The sequence below is a fragment of the Dermacentor variabilis genome, chromosome 2 (assembly GCF_050947875.1).
Source record: "Dermacentor variabilis isolate Ectoservices chromosome 2, ASM5094787v1, whole genome shotgun sequence".
NCBI classification, from domain to species: Eukaryota; Metazoa; Arthropoda; class Arachnida; order Ixodida; family Ixodidae; genus Dermacentor; species Dermacentor variabilis.
In genome coordinates, this window is record NC_134569.1 from 51,302,792 (window position 1) to 51,320,757 (window position 17,966).

Sequence of the window (17,966 nt, forward strand, 5' to 3'; positions counted from 1 at the left end):
TGGAAGGCGAGCGGATCCCCTGCGAAAGGGAGCTGCAGGCCTCGCACTACGAGAGGAAGGAGCTCGAAAAGGGGTAGATGCGTCGCATCGGTCCGGTGCAGCCTTTCACTAATTCATTAGTATTTCGTGGTGATTTTTGCGCAAATAGATGGGGCCTACGGTATCCTATGGTTCCAACGAGAAACAATAGTTTGTAAATCAACCATTGCGTTTATTTATCGTTGAAAACGTTGTTTTATGATATCTATGAAGTGTGCAAGGATTACATAAGTTGAAATATATTGCGGTTTTTCATGTCCCGAAACTGCATTTATGTCTGTGAGGGAGGCCGCGCGGCCTCGGCTTTAACTTGGACCAACGTGCACTTAAAGAACGGCACATGAGCGTTTTGGCGTTCTGCCCTCATCAGACAGCGGTCGCCACGCACAGGCATTCAATTCATGAAATCATGTTCAGCGGCGAAACGCCATAGCCACTAATAGCCACTAAGCCACGCGCGGAGAGAGCTTGGAGGGGGGTAGGGGTGGGGAGGTATAACTTGCAATCAATTTTCTTTCCTGCCCAGTTAAACGTGATTATCATGGGAAATGTAATCGAAGTGCCGAGTTTTATTGCAGTATTTTGCACTCTCTTTTTGGAGCGCAACTCCTAGGAGCCCGTTCCTTGGTTGAGCGACGGCGTCTGCTTGACCGCGTGACCGTGCGACCGTGCGACCGTGCTCGTGCCACTGCTAGCGGGTTCGACGTCGCATCCTTCTACAGCTGGCTCTGATATCGCTTATCATGCTAGCGTTGTCATACTGCCCCTCCCTCTGCGAAGGCGCTGACTGGACTGGCCCACTGCCAGTCGGTGCGGTGATTTCGGTCTCAAATTCTTTGCCTCAATATATCGCGAAATCAAAACACGTATAAGGCTGCGCTCCAATTTTGCATTAGGGAGTGTCGTAATCATCGGACATTTTTATTCGGCAATAGCTTAAAAAGCCTCCTGTATTGCTGAATCCAACTTATATTGTACGTGGAAGTTGTGAAGAAGTCAGAGATGGTCTTGGAAGACGACGATGGGCCAGGAGGTTCGGAATAAAGATGATGGCTCACAAAACTATTTATATGTAATACGTCGATAATTGATTATTCATATCAGTAACAGTAGACACTTTATATCCCATTTGCGAGATACTTGTTTCACTTCACCCTAATTTATTTAAAGAAATGTTTCTTCACCGCTCGATTCATAGTCGATCTCCCAAAGTGGGTTGCACCATTTCGCTGGAGAATTTCACTGTATATTCTCTCTCTCTCTCTCACACACACACACACACACACACACACACACACACACACACACACACACACACACACACACACACACACACACACACACACACACACACACACACACACTCACACTCACACACGTCGCGGCAGCCGCATTTTGATGGGGGCGAAATGCAAAAGCGTCCGCGTACCGTGCACTGGGTGCAAGTTAAAGAACCGCAGATTGCCAAAATTAATTCGGAGTCATCCACTGCGTTGTGCCTCATAACGAGATCGTGGTTTTGGCAAGTAAGACCCTAAAATGTTATTTTAAATTATGTAAACGGCAACAGGAGGCCTGTTTTGAACGGTTGCCAAACAGCCCCAATGCCGTATAGCTCGGCAAGTTCAGCACGCCGATTACATTTCCATTGATGCTCAAATTCCACTGAGCACTGAAAACTGATTTCAGTGCCACTAAGTAGACGAGAATTTAGATAAAACATTAGTGTGCGTCATGCCTGCGGCGCACGTTAACCGGCCGCAGAGCGGAGCCTAAACGAATTTGTACAGACTGTTTGTAGCACAGCAAGTCACGAGCTGCGAAAACAGGCCGCCATTGGAAAACAGGCCGCCATTGGAATCTGAACCTGGCAACGTTTAACGTTCGAACACTATCTAGTGAGGCGAGTCTAGCAGTGTTATTGGAGGAATTAGAGGGTAGTAAATGGGATATAATAGGGCTCAGTGAGGTTAGGAGGACAAAAGAAGCATATACAGTGCTAAAAAGCGGGTATGTACTGTGTTACCGGGGCTTAGCGGAGAGACGAGAACTAGGAGTCGGATTCCTGATTAATAAGGAAATAGCTGGTAACATACAGGAATTCTATAGCATTAACGAGAGGGTGGCAGGTCTTGTTGTGAAACTTAATAAGAGGTAAAAATTGAAGGTGGTACAAGTCTATGCCCCTACATGCAGTCATGATGACCAGGAAGTCGAAAGCTTTTATGAAGACGTGGAATCGGCGATGGGTAAAGTCAAAACAAAATACACTATATTGATGGGCGACTTCAATGCCAGGGTAGGCAAGAAGCAGGCTGGAGACAAGTCAGTGGGGGAATATAGCATAGGCTCTAGGAATAGCAGAGGAGAATTATTAGTAGAGTTTGCAGAACAGAATAATATGCGGATAATGAACACCTTTTTCCGCAAGCGGGTTAGGCGAAAGTGGACGTGGAGGAGCCCGAACGGTGAGACTAGAAATGAAATCGACTTCATACTCTGCGCAAACCCTGGCATCATACAAGATGTAGACGTGCTCGGCAAGGTACGCTGCAGTGACCATAGGATGGTAAGAACTCGAATTAGCCTAGACTTGAGGAGGGAACGGAAGAAACTGGTACACAAGAAGCCAATCAATGAGTTAGCGGTAAGAGGGAAACTAGAGGAATTCCGGATCAAGCTACACAACAGGTATTCGGCTTTAACTCAGGAAGAGGACATTAGTGTTGAAGCAATGAACGACTATCTCATGAGCATCAAGGAGTGCGCAATAGAAGTCGGCGGTAACGCCGTTAGACAGGAAACCAGTAAGCTATCGCAGGACACGAAAGATCTGATCAAGAAACGCCAATGTATGAAAGCCTCTAACCCTACAGCTAGAATAGAACTGGCAGAACTTTCTAAGTTAATCAACAAGCGTAAGACAGCGGACATCAGGAACTATAATATGGATAGAATTGAACAGGCTCTCAGGAACGGAGGAAGCCTAAAAACAGTGAAGAAGAAACTAGGAATAGGCAAGAATCAGATGTGTGCGTTAAGAGACAAAGCCGGCCAATATCGTTACTAATATGGATGAGATAGTTCAAGTGGCTGAGGAGTTCTATAGAGATTTATACAGTACCAGTGGCACCCACGACGATAGTGGAAGAGAGAATAGCCTAGAGGAATCCGAAATCCCACAGGTAACGCCAGAAGAAGTAAAGAAAGCCTTAGGAGCTATGCAAAGGGGGAAGGCAGCTGGGGAGGATCAGGTAACAGCAGATTTGTTGAAGGATGGTGGTCAGATTGTTCTAGAGAAACTGGCCACCCTGTATACGCAATGCCTCATAACCTCGAGCGTACCGGAATCTTGGAAGAACGCTAACATAATCCTAACCCATAAGAAAGGGGACGCCAAAGACTTGAAAAATTATAGACCGATCAGCTTACTGTCCGTTGCCTACAAAGTATTTACTAAGGTAATCGCAAATAGAATCAGGAACACCTTAGACTTCTGTCAACCAAAGGACCAGGCAGGATTCCGTAAAGGCTACTCAACAATAGACCATATTCACACTTTCAATCAAGTGATAGAGAAATGTGCAGAATATAACCAACCCTTATATATAGCTTTCATTGATTACGAGAAAGCGTTTGATTCAGTCGAAACCTCAGCAGTCATGGAGGCATTACGGAATCAGGGTGTAGATGAGCCATATGTAAAGATACTGGAAGATATCTATAGCGGCTCCACAGCCACGGTAGTCCTCCACAAAGAAAGCAACAATATCGCTATAAAGAAAGGCGTCAGACAGGGAGATACGATATCTGCAATGCTATTCACAGCATGTTTACAGGAGGTATTCAGAGGCCTGGAGTGGGAAGAATTGGGGATAAAAGTTGATGGAGAATACCTTAGCAACTTGCGATTCGCTGATGATATTGCCTTGCTTAGTAACTCAGGAGACCAATTGCAATGCATGCTCACTGACCTGGAGAGGCAAAGCAGAAGGGTGGGTCTGAAAATTAATCTGCAGAAAACTAAAGTATTGTTTAACAGTCTCGGAAGAGAACAGCAGTTTACGATATGTAGCAAAGCACTGGAAGTGGTAAGGGAATACATCTACTTAGGGCAGGTAGTGACCACGGATCCGGATCATGAGACTGAAATAACCAGAAGAATAAGAATGGGCTGGGGTGCGTTTGGCAGGCATTCTCAAATCATGAACAGCAGGTTGCCACTATCCCTCAAAAGGAAAGTGTATAACAGCTGTGTGTTACCAGTACTCACATATGGGGCAGAAACCTGGAGGCTTACGAAAAGGGTTCTGCTGAAATTGAGGACGACGCAACGAGCTATGGAAAGAAGAATGATGGGTGTGACGTTAAGGGATAAGAAAAGAGCAGATTGGGTGAGGCAACAAACGCGGGCAAACGACATCTTAGTTGAAATCAAGAAAAAGAAATGGGCATGGGCCGGACATGTAATGAGGAGGGAAGATAACCGATTGTGACTAAGGGTTACGGACTGGATTCCAAGGGAAGGGATGCGTAGCAGGGGGCGGCAGAAAGTTAGGTGGGCGGATGACATTAAGACGTTTGCAGGGACAACATGGCCACAATTAGTACATGACCGGGGTAGTTGGAGAAGTATGGGAGAGGCCTTTGCCCTGCAGTGGGCGTAACTAGGCTGATGATGATGATGATGATGAAGTCACGAGCATCATCTTTGTGCATCTTGATTTAGCAACTATTTCAGACGGCTGCTCCTATGTATAGACGATTCGGGCCAGGCACTTGCGTCATCTTCTCATAAAGCCGTGTCCCTGCGATCGCCGGTATGGTCGGATCGTAGTAAATGAATGGAACCTGAGGAAAGACATCAGTACAGAGTGACCTCCGTGATCCTCGACGGTGTGTGGTTTCTACACGCTGGTCACAGGCCCAATTGCCTTCTGGAACGTACAGAAGACAGCGAAACAAGCACACTGCTGCATTGAGGAGTGATAGATTTATTCACGGGAGTCAAAAAATGGTTTTATACAAGCAGTAATCAGATATACACATTAGGAACCACATGACAAATTTACATTCGTCAGGGCTAATGTAAAAGTGTGTAGTGTTGCTGTGAACGAATACACCAACCGACACGAACTATTAAACTAACTATTATGGATAAACTGGCTATTATGGAAGTATGCCTAAGTGGTGTGAAACTGCCGATGAGGGCGTAGTTACAGCGCGTGCGCAAACTGAAATGGTTGAGAACCTGTACGCGAGGCTTGACGCACGGGTCCATCACCACTATGCAGCGGGGGTCTACATGGAGGCGATGTTCACCCAAGGCGCCCAGGTGCCATTGTGGTACTGTGGGTAGGACCTCGGGTCTGCGGGCTTGTTGCGTGGCGCCACCGACGTGATTGCGTAGCTCGCGAGCTTTCGAATTAGCACGGACAGCAGCTGCAATGAGTGAAGCGCACCAGGTCGGTTATATTGAACCAAGTTGTACAAACACTGACAACGTCGGACGCACATACAATGAAAGCATTTTATTTAGACTGCTCCGAGAGGTCCTTGGTCCTTCGATCAAGATTTATACGCCACCTAAGAGCGGTGTGTAATTTCTGTCCCGAACGAAGTTACCCGAGCGCTCATCTGCAACTGTGGGCATTAAGGATGATGCAACACAGCTTACTTGGCGAAATATCTTGGCGTATGCAGCAATCAAGGAACGCAGAACACAACGTCCCATGGTCAGCACTTAACTGTGTTACTTTCCTATCTTGTTCGCAATGGCCTATTGCAAAATGTTAGGGGAGGTTCACTTTTCTAAAGTGAATCAGATATTTGCGTGTCTTATGTGTACGCATACAAATTATATTTTTCCTTATTTGTCGATGTTCTTTTGACAAGCCAATTACATGCGTCGCTCAAGGGAAAAAAGACGTGTTCTATGTAAAATGCGGTCCACTGTTAAAGGAAGAGATAATGAGAATTGAGCACAATATAAGTTATGCATTTGAACTTTACCGAAAAAAAAGTAGCTTATATGAATCGTTAGACAAGCACACATGTAAATTATTATATTGCTGGCGTTCGGTGTGTGCCGTAAGCACTTCGATGAAGTAAAAAAAAAAACGCGCTCGCAAGTAACTACTTCGGTTGCAAAAACGGTCTTGGCTTTAGCTCTTGATGCGTAATATCCGGAAAAGTTGGTGAAAGTGTGCAAAAAAGTATTTTTCATTTGCTGCACTGTTCTCCTCAGTTTTCACAAATTTCTAAGAAATTTGAGAAGTCACAGAGGTTATTTGTGTACTCAGTTGCAAAACTTGTGCAGGATAATATGTCGGAAGCTATACGAATGCGTGATCGTCAGTACTGAGTTATCTTTGCGAATGAACACTAACCACGTCGCTCTTTCAAGTTAAATTTTGCGACAAGACGATAGGATTTGTTTTTGTAACGGAACTCAAATGTGTGTGCTTGTTTTTCGTTTACCCGACGCCAACGTGCGCACATGAGAAGAAGTGCGACGACACATGTACAAACTGCCGCTTATTTATACCTCTCGGTTGTAGGGTGCCAGATTGTGCATCTCGCAAGGGTCCTTGGACAGGTCGAACAGGTAGGGTGGGTCGCCGCCCACGAAGTTGGAGCTCTCCTGCGGGCCGCAGGTGAGCGTGGCCCTCTGGCGCCACTGGCTGGGAAAGAGGAACGCGCCCGTGTTGTAGAAGTCCCTCAGCACGCGGGCCGCCTTCGACTCGGCCATCAGGCGGTCCAAGTCCGCGTACGGCCGAGAGCTGCCGGGCGTCAGGAACCGCTGGTCGTAGATTCCGTCCGCCGAAACGCCCAGCACCAGCTTGTAGTCGCGGTAGCGCAGCGCCGCCGTGCCGCGCACGGGGTCGATGTTGTACAGCAGCTCGACCCGCGGGGAGGGCAGGTCGGCGCACAGTTGCAGCCACATGTCGTGGCCGTCGAGGCGCCTCATTTTCGACGGGTCTCCGCCTGGGCGAGATTGCGCAAGCGGCGTGGCTCTGAAAGGTTGGACGTCGCGCAGCCGTGCGATTGGCGTAAACCCTACAATTGCCGTAGTGCGAAGAGCTATGAGAACAGATAGCGACCGTTGCTTGTTTGTTTGTTTACTTGTACAGCCATTTATAGGCACGTTGAACTGAAGTTTTCCATATTTTACAGCTGCGCGAGTGGTGGAAACGAAGTGGAAGGGACGCCACAAACATTCACCGTGATTCCTCCGATGATCTAACACGTGGCAAAAGTGTCCGAGATGTAAAAATATCGAAGTGCGCCTGCTCTGCATGCACCTGGACATGTTTACGATCGAGATAAGGGGCCGAGTTCGCAAATATTTTCGCCCGATAGTGATCTGTGTCACTGGCTGGCTGCCTTCGCTATTACTAAGTACTGCACCAGGATTGGCTGGAGATCGCTGTTACAAAGAATGCTAACGTAGGAGCTTTTCGTTAGAACAGACCCAGAAGCGCAAACATTTGTGAGCTCAAGCTCGGCAAAGCTCGGCTCGTAACACTCGGCGAATCGATGAGCAAGCCACAGCAGAGGCTGCTGTGGCTTGCAATGGCGTCGCGCTTTATTTTTTCGCATCCCTAACAGCCGGTGTCGATCGACGACGCTGGAGGGCTGATTGAAAAAGCCGTAGTGCTTTTTGGCTGGTGCAAGGTGCCTATAGAATGCACTAAGACCACTTGAAATTATCAAGACATTTGCTGTCATCCAACCTGGTTCTTCGTGCATCAGCTCACCGTACATCCAGTTATCACTCAAGGAAATCTAATATCTGCAAATTTAACACATCTCCAAGTAATTATCATGTTTATCACACCATTTACATTTTCACTCATTCTTCTCTGCCCATATATTCTGCACTCGCGCAATAAACATATTTGTTGGAAGTCAGCGCCAGTGTCGTGTGCCCATTTTCTGTGCTCCGTTATCGCGCTGTTTGCTGAAAGTATGTGACGTAATACTTGCACAGTATGATTAAACTACTCCGAGTGATGATTTAGAGAGAAGTGTGGAACGCTTCAGATCTTTTTCTGTAACAACGACAACAACAACCAAAAGAAAATGTCATGGCGCGAGCTCTCCACAAAGCAATCGCGCGAGGTTGTTCTGACAAATTTAAGGGCATTTCATAGCCTCCAGTGCCCTGCTGCAATCGTGAAAATAATTTTCGCGGAAAGTTTAGCGGTCGCGAGGACGTGCAAACAAATTCGCAAGGATTTGTTCCCTTTTACGAAAAGTGGTCGTAAGCAGCGAACTTCTGTTGGTAGCGTTTGTCGGCAGACCGTGAGAGCATTCCACGCTGAAAGTTCAGAGCTCTATGGTATGTACCACTGAGCGAAGAACTGCTTATGGTAGCCTTTGTCCAGCTCTTGTTTATATCGAGTCAGGCCAAGGCTACACCACTCAAAATTCGTGAGGGCCAAAACTAACTTTTGTGGCAGTTACACGGGCCGCACTTTAAACCGCCACTACAACTGTTGAGTGGTTTCAGATAACTGAAACCATTCGCTTTCCATTCCCCTTTCTCTTACCCCCAGTGCAGAGCAGCAAACCGGAAGCTCGTCTAGTTGACCCTCCCTGCCTTTTCTCTCCTTTCTTTCTCTTCTTTTACAGAGTAATAGTAGGAATGGGAGTAATGGTAATGTTGACAGCACGTCACCGCCCATAGCGCGGTGCTGCAACAACATTGAAATCACTTACTAGGCTGGTTATTTCATATACGAAAGGCTAAGGACGTCACAGCCCACGTCGCAAGCTGGCGTCGCCGCGGCAGCTTGAGCAACAGTAATATTCACCGGGAAACATATACGGGGAGCGCTACGTGCTTCGCATAGCTGTCACGTGCACATTATCATCAATTAATTGAAATGTATGCTGTTCTGTATGTTGTATGCGCGATTTCACATTCTTGCTTACGGGGTATGAGCCACTGATGATGATAGTTTTCTGTCGACGGACGCGAAAGAATGCCACGATCCTAGCCCCCCCCCCCCTCCCATATACAGCTTCATTGTTTAAAAAAGAAAGGCAGGTGCATGCTGCACTGTATACGTACAGGCAATCACAGAAGCTTGCGGACCACAGGATCTCAGGAAACGTTCAATTTCTGAGCAGCTTGTAACAGTAGTCAGTAAAACCGAACATCACAATGTCGTTCACGTATACTGGTAGGTGGAGGCTGTACATGCGGATGCTAGGCTGCGTTGTGAGGACGCGCAGATATTGAGATTTTTCTCAGATCTCGTGTTCTGTAAAACTTTGTGGTTCACAGTACATAGTCGAAGAAAGGGTAGCGAAACGGGTCGTAGCTCTGTTTCTTATCTTCGATGACATCAAAGGCTGTTAGAGTTTGGCTAGCAGGTTCTAGGCATGTTCTGAAGGTTTCTTTATTGCATGGACGTTTGTCATTGAGTAAAAAAAAACATGTCATGCTAAAAATTAATTTAATAAAGAAACGACTCACTGCAGCGGCTCTGTGGCTATGGCGTTCTGCTGCTGAGCACTAGGACGCGGGTTCGGTTCTCGTCCTCGGCGGCAACATTTCGATGGAGGCGAATTGCAAAAATGCTCGTGTACTTAGATACAGGTGCATTTTAAGAAACCAAAGGTGGTGAAATTTGGCCCGGAGCCTTCCAATACAGCGTTCCCACAGCCGACTTTGCATTTTTCTTACGTTAATTTCCACAATTCTTAAATGTATACATGATACGGACAGAAAACGCAGCAGCTTTCATCGTTAGCATGAAACAAAAGTGGCTCCGTCTGCAGACTAAAAGCAATGCGAGTCGTGCTATGTCAAGAAGTCGGCCCGCCAAATTTTGGCCACATTATGACGAGTTGTGTCAGTGAAGAGCAGAATACAGTAGAAAACACCGAACAACGTCGCTGGCGCAAATGTTACTGTGTCTAAATAACCTTGAGTGACGCGTGCTCTTGATGTGCCGCACTGTGAGCAAATATTTGTCAAGGTTGAAAAATGAAAAGCGAGATTAACACACCGAACAAAAGCATCTGTTAGCAGGCGCCCTACCATCCGTTGTTGTTCAGTCGAAACATACTACGAAAGCGCATGTGCGATTAAATTACGGACGTTGCGCCAATAATGCCGCCCTGGCATTGGTAACGACGTATGTGGGCGTGTACCTTTGTCACCTGCTCCACAAAACAGATCCCATGCTTCGACTTTATTTTTTTTGTGTTTGCCGCCACCAATGGTTCATGTAGTGCATTGTGTTTGGTGACAAATATGTTTTTCTCATGCTGTGACTATAATCTGATTGCTGCTCCAGCACACCATAGAAGTCTAAGCTCGGCCACGGTGTTATGTTGAGCAGCCCTGAGTAACACCAAAGCGTAGTTTACACGAAGACAATGGCAACAAAAGAATCGAGAGCTGGGGGAGCTGGTATATTTAGGGAAGCTTGTGACTGCACACAAAGGACAAAGGAAGATGAAAGACACAACGCGGGCACTGTGCCATGATTTTCACCACCCTTTGTCCTTTGCGTGGTGTTACAAGTTTTCCAAGAGGACAGCGACGAAGAGTTGAAAACAAGTACCGGCGGCCCGGTAGAGCGTGGGAAGCCAGTCGACGATGTGCATGAGCTGGTGCGAGACCCTGCGATTACGGGTGACTAGGGGCGACCAGAGGAAAGCGGCTGCCCGCGTGGCCCCTTCCCACAGGGTCATCTTGGCGCCCCGCAGCGGCCAGTTGAAGCCACGGTTGGCGTGTAGTCCCCAGGGCAAGCCTCCGTTGTCGCTGCTGAACACTATAACCGAGTTGTCCAGCATGCGCTCCTGCTGCAGAGCCTCGAGGACATCGCCCACGGACTGGTCCATCGCGTCCACCATCCCTGCACAGATTGTTCCGCGCTGACCAATGAGAGACGTGCGAGTTTGGGGGTTGTAGAGGGGTATAAATACTTTAATACAGTTAAAACTCGATCTAACGAAACCAGATTTTATCAAGTTCCCGATCTAACGAAGAAGTTTCCGTTCCCCGGCAAGCACCCATAAGGTTCCACGGTGTCATCAACCCAAATTAACGAAACTAGCTTGCATTAAGCGCGATTTAACGAAGCTTCTCTAGAAATAAATGAGTAAAAAAAAGATGTGATTTGTTTCTAAATTTGACGCAGACGGGCTTTTCTTCGAGCATGCGCTCTAACGCTGTCGCGTTAATACATCTGGCCACTCTATTCAAGGCTCTAGCTTTATTTTAACGAGGCTGCACGCCGCGCCCATGCGCAGAACAACGGACTCAGCAGTCGCTAGCATTCTTTATGTACCAGGGGCGGCAGTAGCTGGGCCGCCCTCGCGGACTTTTTACACGCGCAGGCGTGGGTCAGCGGCAAATACAATGCCGCGGTACCTTTTGGATGTCGCTACATTACAATTTTCAATTTCGAACGACCGACAAATCCCTTACTCACTTTTCCGAACTTCCCGATTTAACGAAATAATTCGAGCGTGGTCATCACTTCGTTAAATCAAGTTTCAACTGTAAATGTTGTAGGTGCTTGCATATGGCCACGCGCGTTGCGTGCTACTCCAAATGACAAGGGGGTGTTACATAAAATGACCCTCAGTGAGATGTAAGTAACCTTATTTGCTCCTTGATTAAATGGTGTGATCACAAAGTTACGGTACGATCGTCCCCCTCGTTAATGACACTTCGATTTGTGATTGAAAACACAAACGTGTGCACTAGGCACGTAACACGACATGGGACACATGGGACATGGTATAGTCTTCCGCGACAGCCAGTGTACCATGCCGTCTTAGCCGAAGGTCGGTGAATCTTTGCCCGCGAAAGCGCAAACGCTTTAAAACTACGTATTGTGTCTTTGAACGCCCATGACGCCCTATAAAAGTAGATATATTGAAAACATGAGTGCTCCTCTTCGTAACACAGAGTCTTAGAGTACCGTGTTTGCTGCAGGAGCTCTCGCGCGGACGGAACCATGGTCACCGACGTCATGCCATGACCGTTCAAAATGTTGACATTGTGCCAGAGGCAGGCCCTGGTGCAGTGAAATTGTCCAAAATACCGACGTCAATCAGATATTGCTTTCTAGGCTTAAGTATGAGAGTAGAGTTAGCATTGCTGTTAGTAAGTAAGCCAGCGCTTTATTACTTAGGTGGTCATTATACGTATATGTGTTCTTTGTTATGGTAGAAGGAAAAATCACTGCAAAGTGTACACGCAGTTGAATTTCTTTTTTAATCAAGCATAACAGCTACGGAAAACTGAGTTCTTGAAGTACTCGTGTGATACGCGTTGTGGATGCTCGCTTGAATAAATGTATAATAAGGGAGCTCCGACAACTTCTTTTGGAAATATATATATAAAAAAGACCAAAAGGTGCCCCTACCATAAGGACTCTAATCCCTGGTTGTAGGTTTTGTTAGCAGTAGGTACACTCGATTAACGCCCATCTTACCTGCGTATATCGTTCGATTCTTTTCCCCAATGTACGGGAATTTGCCGACGTTCTCGCTTGGCGCCTGGAGTTCTATTGGTGAGCCTCCATGAGGTGCTTGGTAACACAGGGAGAGGAAGAACGGCTGGTGAAAGCAAGAATAGCATTTCACATTTTCTGAAGCAGTAACATAGCATTTGCGCTTTACAAAGTAGAGGATTGGAGACATCGTGGAGGAAAGAAAAGCTACGGAGCCCTTTAGTTGCAATCCAAGGGGTTGTCGTCGCCGTCGTCGTCACCACCACCACCACCACCACCACCAACACCACTGCAGTCTACCGGTTAGCACCGGTAGAATGCAGTGACAGAATAATTTTCCTTTAGGAGAATTAACTGCTGGACTAGTTGGTGATTTTGCATACTAAAAAGATTTCGCGCCAAAACAACACACAAAATAGAAAGGCGAACTCGATATAGAAGAAATATAAATTAGAAGAGCTAACTGCTGGGCTAGTTGGTGATCTTGCATACTAAAAAGATTTTGCTCCAAAACAACACACAAAATAGAAAGGCGAGCCCGATATAGAAGAAATATACTTTAGAAGAGCTAACTGCTGGGCTAGTTGGTGATCTTGCATACTAAAAAGATTTTGCGCCAAAACAACACACAAAATAATAAGGCGAGCCCGATATAGAAGAAATATACTTTAGAAGAGCTAACGGCTGGGCTAGTTGGTGATATTGCATACTAAAAAGATTTTGCGCCAATAAGCGCCAATGAGCGGCCGTGGTGTCGTCGTCTTTATTGTGTGTTGTGTTGGCGCAAAATATTTTTATTATGCAATAATTTTCCCTTCAGCGACAGTGGTAAGCTCTCAGATGGGATTTATGCAATGCCTGCTGTATGCACTTAAACCTATTTCTATTCTGTAAATTCCTTGCTCTTGGTCAGGTTTCCCTTTGAGTAATTGACCTAGATAAAGGGAAACCACGGGGAAAGTGGGATATGGAAGTTCAAGACGATAATCAAAACGAGAACAAGGTAAAAGCGGGAGCCAACGTTTCTACAAGTAGACTTGCCTTTTTCAAGGAGACAAAGCCATATGTCGCCTTGGAAGAGACAAGTCTACTTGTCGAAACGTTGGCTCCCGCTTTTACCTTGTTCTCGTCTTGCTCATGACTTAATCTTACTTTTGCACACACTCTAGAGGCTGAGTGGTGATGATGAATGTTTGTGCTCTTACCAGGTACTGAACATTACATCTGACTTCGGTACATTAATCTTCAACCACACTCTTACATTTTCTCCGTTAAGGTTCACAATCATTTGTTGCACTTCATCAGCAGTGTTGCTGAAGAGGACAATGTCATCAGCAAACCGAAGGCTGTTGAGATATTCGCCTTTGATCCTCACTCATAAGCCTTTCCAGTCTAATAGCTTGAATACTTCTTCTAAACACACAGTGAATAGCATTAGGGAGGTTGTGTCTCCTTGCCGCACTCCATTCTTGATAGATAATTTTCTACTTTTCTTGTGGGGAAACAAGGTAGCTGTGAAATCCTGTAGATATTTTCCAAGATATTCACGTATGCCTCCTCTAAATCTTGATTACTCAATGCCTCCATGATTGATGGAATCTCTCTTGAATCAAATGCTGTTTCATAATCTATGAAGGTCATATAGAGAGGTTGATTGCACCCCGCAGATTTCTCAATTACCTGATTGCTCACATGGGCATGATACATTGTAGAATATCCCTTACTGCAGCCAGCCTCTTCCCTTGGTTGATTGAAGTAAAGTGTTGCCCTGATTATATTGGAAATTAACTTGGTGAATATTTTCTATAATGCCGAAAGCAAGGTGATGCGCCTATAATTATTCGATTATTTAACGTCTCCCTTTTTATTGGTTAGTATAATGTTGGCACCCTTCTAGCTGACTGGTACATCTGAAGTCGCGCAGCATTGCATATGAAGGGCCGGAAGCTTCTCAGGCAGAATATCTCCTTCATCTTAGATTAAATCAATTGTTATTCTGTCTTCTACTGCCGCTTTTCCTAGGGATATGTCTTACAAGAGCCTGCTAACGTCATCGCTAGTTATAGAAGGAGCCTCTGTATCCTGTTCATCACTAGTTCCAATGATGGTTGCACGGCTATTCTGGGTACTGTACAGGCCAGTATAAAATTATTCGGCTGCTTTAATATATCATCGAAATCGCTGATGACATTACCCTGCTTACCTTTCACTGCATGCATCTTGCCCTGTCATGTGCCGAGTTCTCACTGATTTCATGCTGCGACAAGGTTTTACTGCTTCCTCAATCTTTCCGACGTTATAATTTTGAATATCGCTTACTTTCTTCTTCTTTATCAGCTTTTACAGTTTAGCGAATTCTATCTGATTTCTTTAGTTAGACACTTCCATGCTTTGTCGTTTCGTCATTAGGTACTTATTACTTGGGAGAGCTTATACCTACTGGTCGCATTGGCGCCCCTTGCCTCCCACTTCATTTTCTTCTTCTGAAATCAGCGTAATTACAGTTTCAGCGAGTACCCAAAGGGTACTAGGCGGTGAAGTTATAATTTTAGTTGCATCTGACTTTACGCTTGAGAAACCAGCGTTCATACCAACTTCATTCTTCATTTGAACCGTTTCCCTGACTTCGCTTTCGTGATTGACTTCCACTTGACTTCGACGACACTTCCTCTCGGCTTCGCTTTGAACGCAGTAAGCATTTCGATTCATTAAGAAAGGAGAGAACTTGGAGGGAGCTTTACTCTTTCAAGTGCGAATAACATCTTTAGCCTACTTCAATCACTTTGGTTCTATCTACTTAGCCTCCTTACACCGCTTTCTTAATTAAAAAAAAACAAATAATCCTTTAAAATTTATGCAGTGATTAGCGGAATCAAGACGGCGTTACACAGACTTTGCAAGAACAGCAGCCTCACGCTTCAGCGCTGCGCCACAAACAAACTCGGGCAGCGAGGGATGAATTCTCAGCCTTAGGAAGCACCGGCGTGCCAAGCGTTCGTCGTACCAGTTGTCGTTTCGGAAGAGCACGTGGTGAGCGCGGCGAGCGTCGCTAGCGTGGCCGTGGACGATGCTAATATTTACCGGCACAAGATCGTTTCTTATGGCTTCAATTTTATCTCTCCTAAGTATTTACTTTTTCCATGATATTAATTCTCGCTGTGAAGCAAGAAGGCGGCGGTCTGTGTTTCTGTTCAAAGCTCTGTCTCGTCCTGCCCTGTCCGCGAATGATTAAGCTTGTGCGAAAAATAAGGTATCAAATAAACTGTCACGCTAGGAAAAGAAAGGGTACAAATTTTGGCTTAATAGATCAAACACTAAGTAGAGATAATATTGATGCTAGGGCACCACGTTCCCGCACGACGGAGGTTTTACTCTTTATTGCCCACATAGGGGCGGCATACATAAGCTATAGCTTTCTAAATGTAGTGGCTGAGTGCGTTGAATAAATGGTGAATTCTCGAATTTCTATGGCTAAATATCTAGATAAATTTCGTTCGCACTCTCAGTTTAGTTCACAGTGCACGAGAGGCATTGTGACAGCTTCGCCAAATTCAACTGACTTAACTCATTTATGTCATCAATTTGATCAAACAAAAAAAGGTTTGTACCTTATTTGGGTCGCGCGCCTTGATCAACCTTATAGCTTCCTCGCCGAACAAGGTGGTTGAGTAGCGGTCCGTCTCATTCCTCAGGGGCTCATTGTTGAGCCAGAAGTCGAGACCAACTTGCGAGCTCTGTCGAAAGCACAAATATCAAGGTGCGTTCCAGGAGTTTTGCGTCGATAGGATACAATCGAGAACTTCCACCATCTGTGCTTTGAACAAGCATGATTTAGCCATTAATGCGTGAGTGCGGCGTTCCTGAATGACAACAGATAGACAGACGGCCAGGCAGACGGACGGACGGACAGACGGACGGACGGACGGACGGACGGACGGACCGACAGACAGACAGACAGACAGACAGACAGACAGACAGACAGACAGACAGACAGACAGACAGACAGACAGACAGACAGACAGACAGACAGACAGACAGACAGACAGACAGACAATTATCATATCTATTTGAGTGTCCTGCGAATTAAGTGATTGGCACCGTGGTGCAGAATAAAATAAATTGCAGACTGCTCTTTCCACCTACAAGCGCAATTACCTTTCGAGACTGTACCAGTGGTTTCGACATTCCTCTTGCGAACCTGCACATCTAAGTTCGACATACCATTTGGCAAACGACCAGTCCAATGTTTAAGACGTGACTGAGACGTTGAAGGAAAACAGCACCAACTAATTGAGTTACTGCGTGGAATATAGAATATATATAGAATATAGAATTGCTACGAAAGGGTGGATGTCTGATTTTCCTTTTATTAAATAGAATAAAGGTAATCGATATGTATAAATTTAGTTGCTGTGGGCAGGCTCCGCCGTCTTAAAAAGCCAAACTGTAATACAGGCTTCTGGCCGCTACATGTCGCGTCAGTAAAATTTTGCACTTCATGAAATGAAAGACGCATCTGCGCGACTTTTTGTTTGCTGCATAATGTAGCAGTGCAAACGGACGGCACAAAATAAAGGAGAAGGCGAGGGGACATGCGCTTGCGCGTTGCTTTATTCACGCTTGTTTGCCGTCTGCTTGGCACTGTTACATTATGCAGCTTCCCCAACTCGCCCAACTTTCCATGATACTGCAGTATATTCTATTTTGCTGTCTGGTGCTACAACCGTCGCTTGGAACTGAAGTCGGAACGGTTTAGCAATGTTTGTTGGAGGCTCCCAAAACTTTCAGAGGTCTGCTACACAGACGTCAACGAAAATACTAGGTTGTCTTGTATACCTATACCACAGCGCAATCAGGACCGCGTACGTATTCCAAAGAAAGGTTCAATAGTTTAGCAGGGCCAGCTAATACACAGGCTTAATAAATATATCCTTGGTTGCCAACCAAAACAGACATTACAGACTTGCGGCTCCACAATCAAATGATGACCGGGCTGAACCATTATTGGCTGCACGGCGGCGTCATTTCTGAGGCGATGCTGTAGAGTTATGATAGAGTGTACTCTAGCTATGCACTACCAGTGCTATGATGCCACACAATATGCCGTCCTCTATTAATGAAATTTCCAGGGGGATGAACAGGATCAAAGGAGCACCGAACCTAATGCGCGTTTATTATACATTTATTTGCTACCTAAGCCTCTTATTTATTTATTTTTTATTTTATTTTTATTTACAATACTGCCAGTCTCTACTGAGACCATAGCAGGAGGGCACTATATATATGCACATAAACAAAGAACACTGATAATGTTAAGTATGAATACATGTATAACGTCAGTTTTGCACCTTAAAACATGAACAATTTTTACTACAAAATGTATACACCAAACAAAAGTACATGCGAACTTTCAAAAAGAAGTAAGAAATGGCAATTGAGGTA

At 45.6% G+C, this 17,966-nt stretch overlaps 1 protein-coding gene across 2 annotated transcripts in view; it reads right to left on the reverse strand.

The window, feature by feature from the left end:
- Window positions 1-5,027: 5,027 nt before the first annotated feature.
- Window positions 5,028-17,966, reverse strand: part of LOC142571828 (arylsulfatase B-like) — a 44,954-nt gene continuing 32,015 nt past the window's right edge. For both annotated transcript variants that reach the window (XM_075680472.1, XM_075680473.1), the window contains exons 7-11: window positions 16,133-16,258; window positions 12,507-12,630; window positions 10,623-10,916; window positions 6,587-7,026; window positions 5,028-5,481 (exon numbers count right to left, since the gene is read on the reverse strand). In XM_075680472.1, the coding sequence (XP_075536587.1) occupies window positions 5,341-5,481; window positions 6,587-7,026; window positions 10,623-10,916; window positions 12,507-12,630; window positions 16,133-16,258 (1,125 nt within the window). In that variant the 3' untranslated portion in view covers window positions 5,028-5,340. The remainder of the gene's footprint in view (window positions 5,482-6,586; window positions 7,027-10,622; window positions 10,917-12,506; window positions 12,631-16,132; window positions 16,259-17,966) is intronic.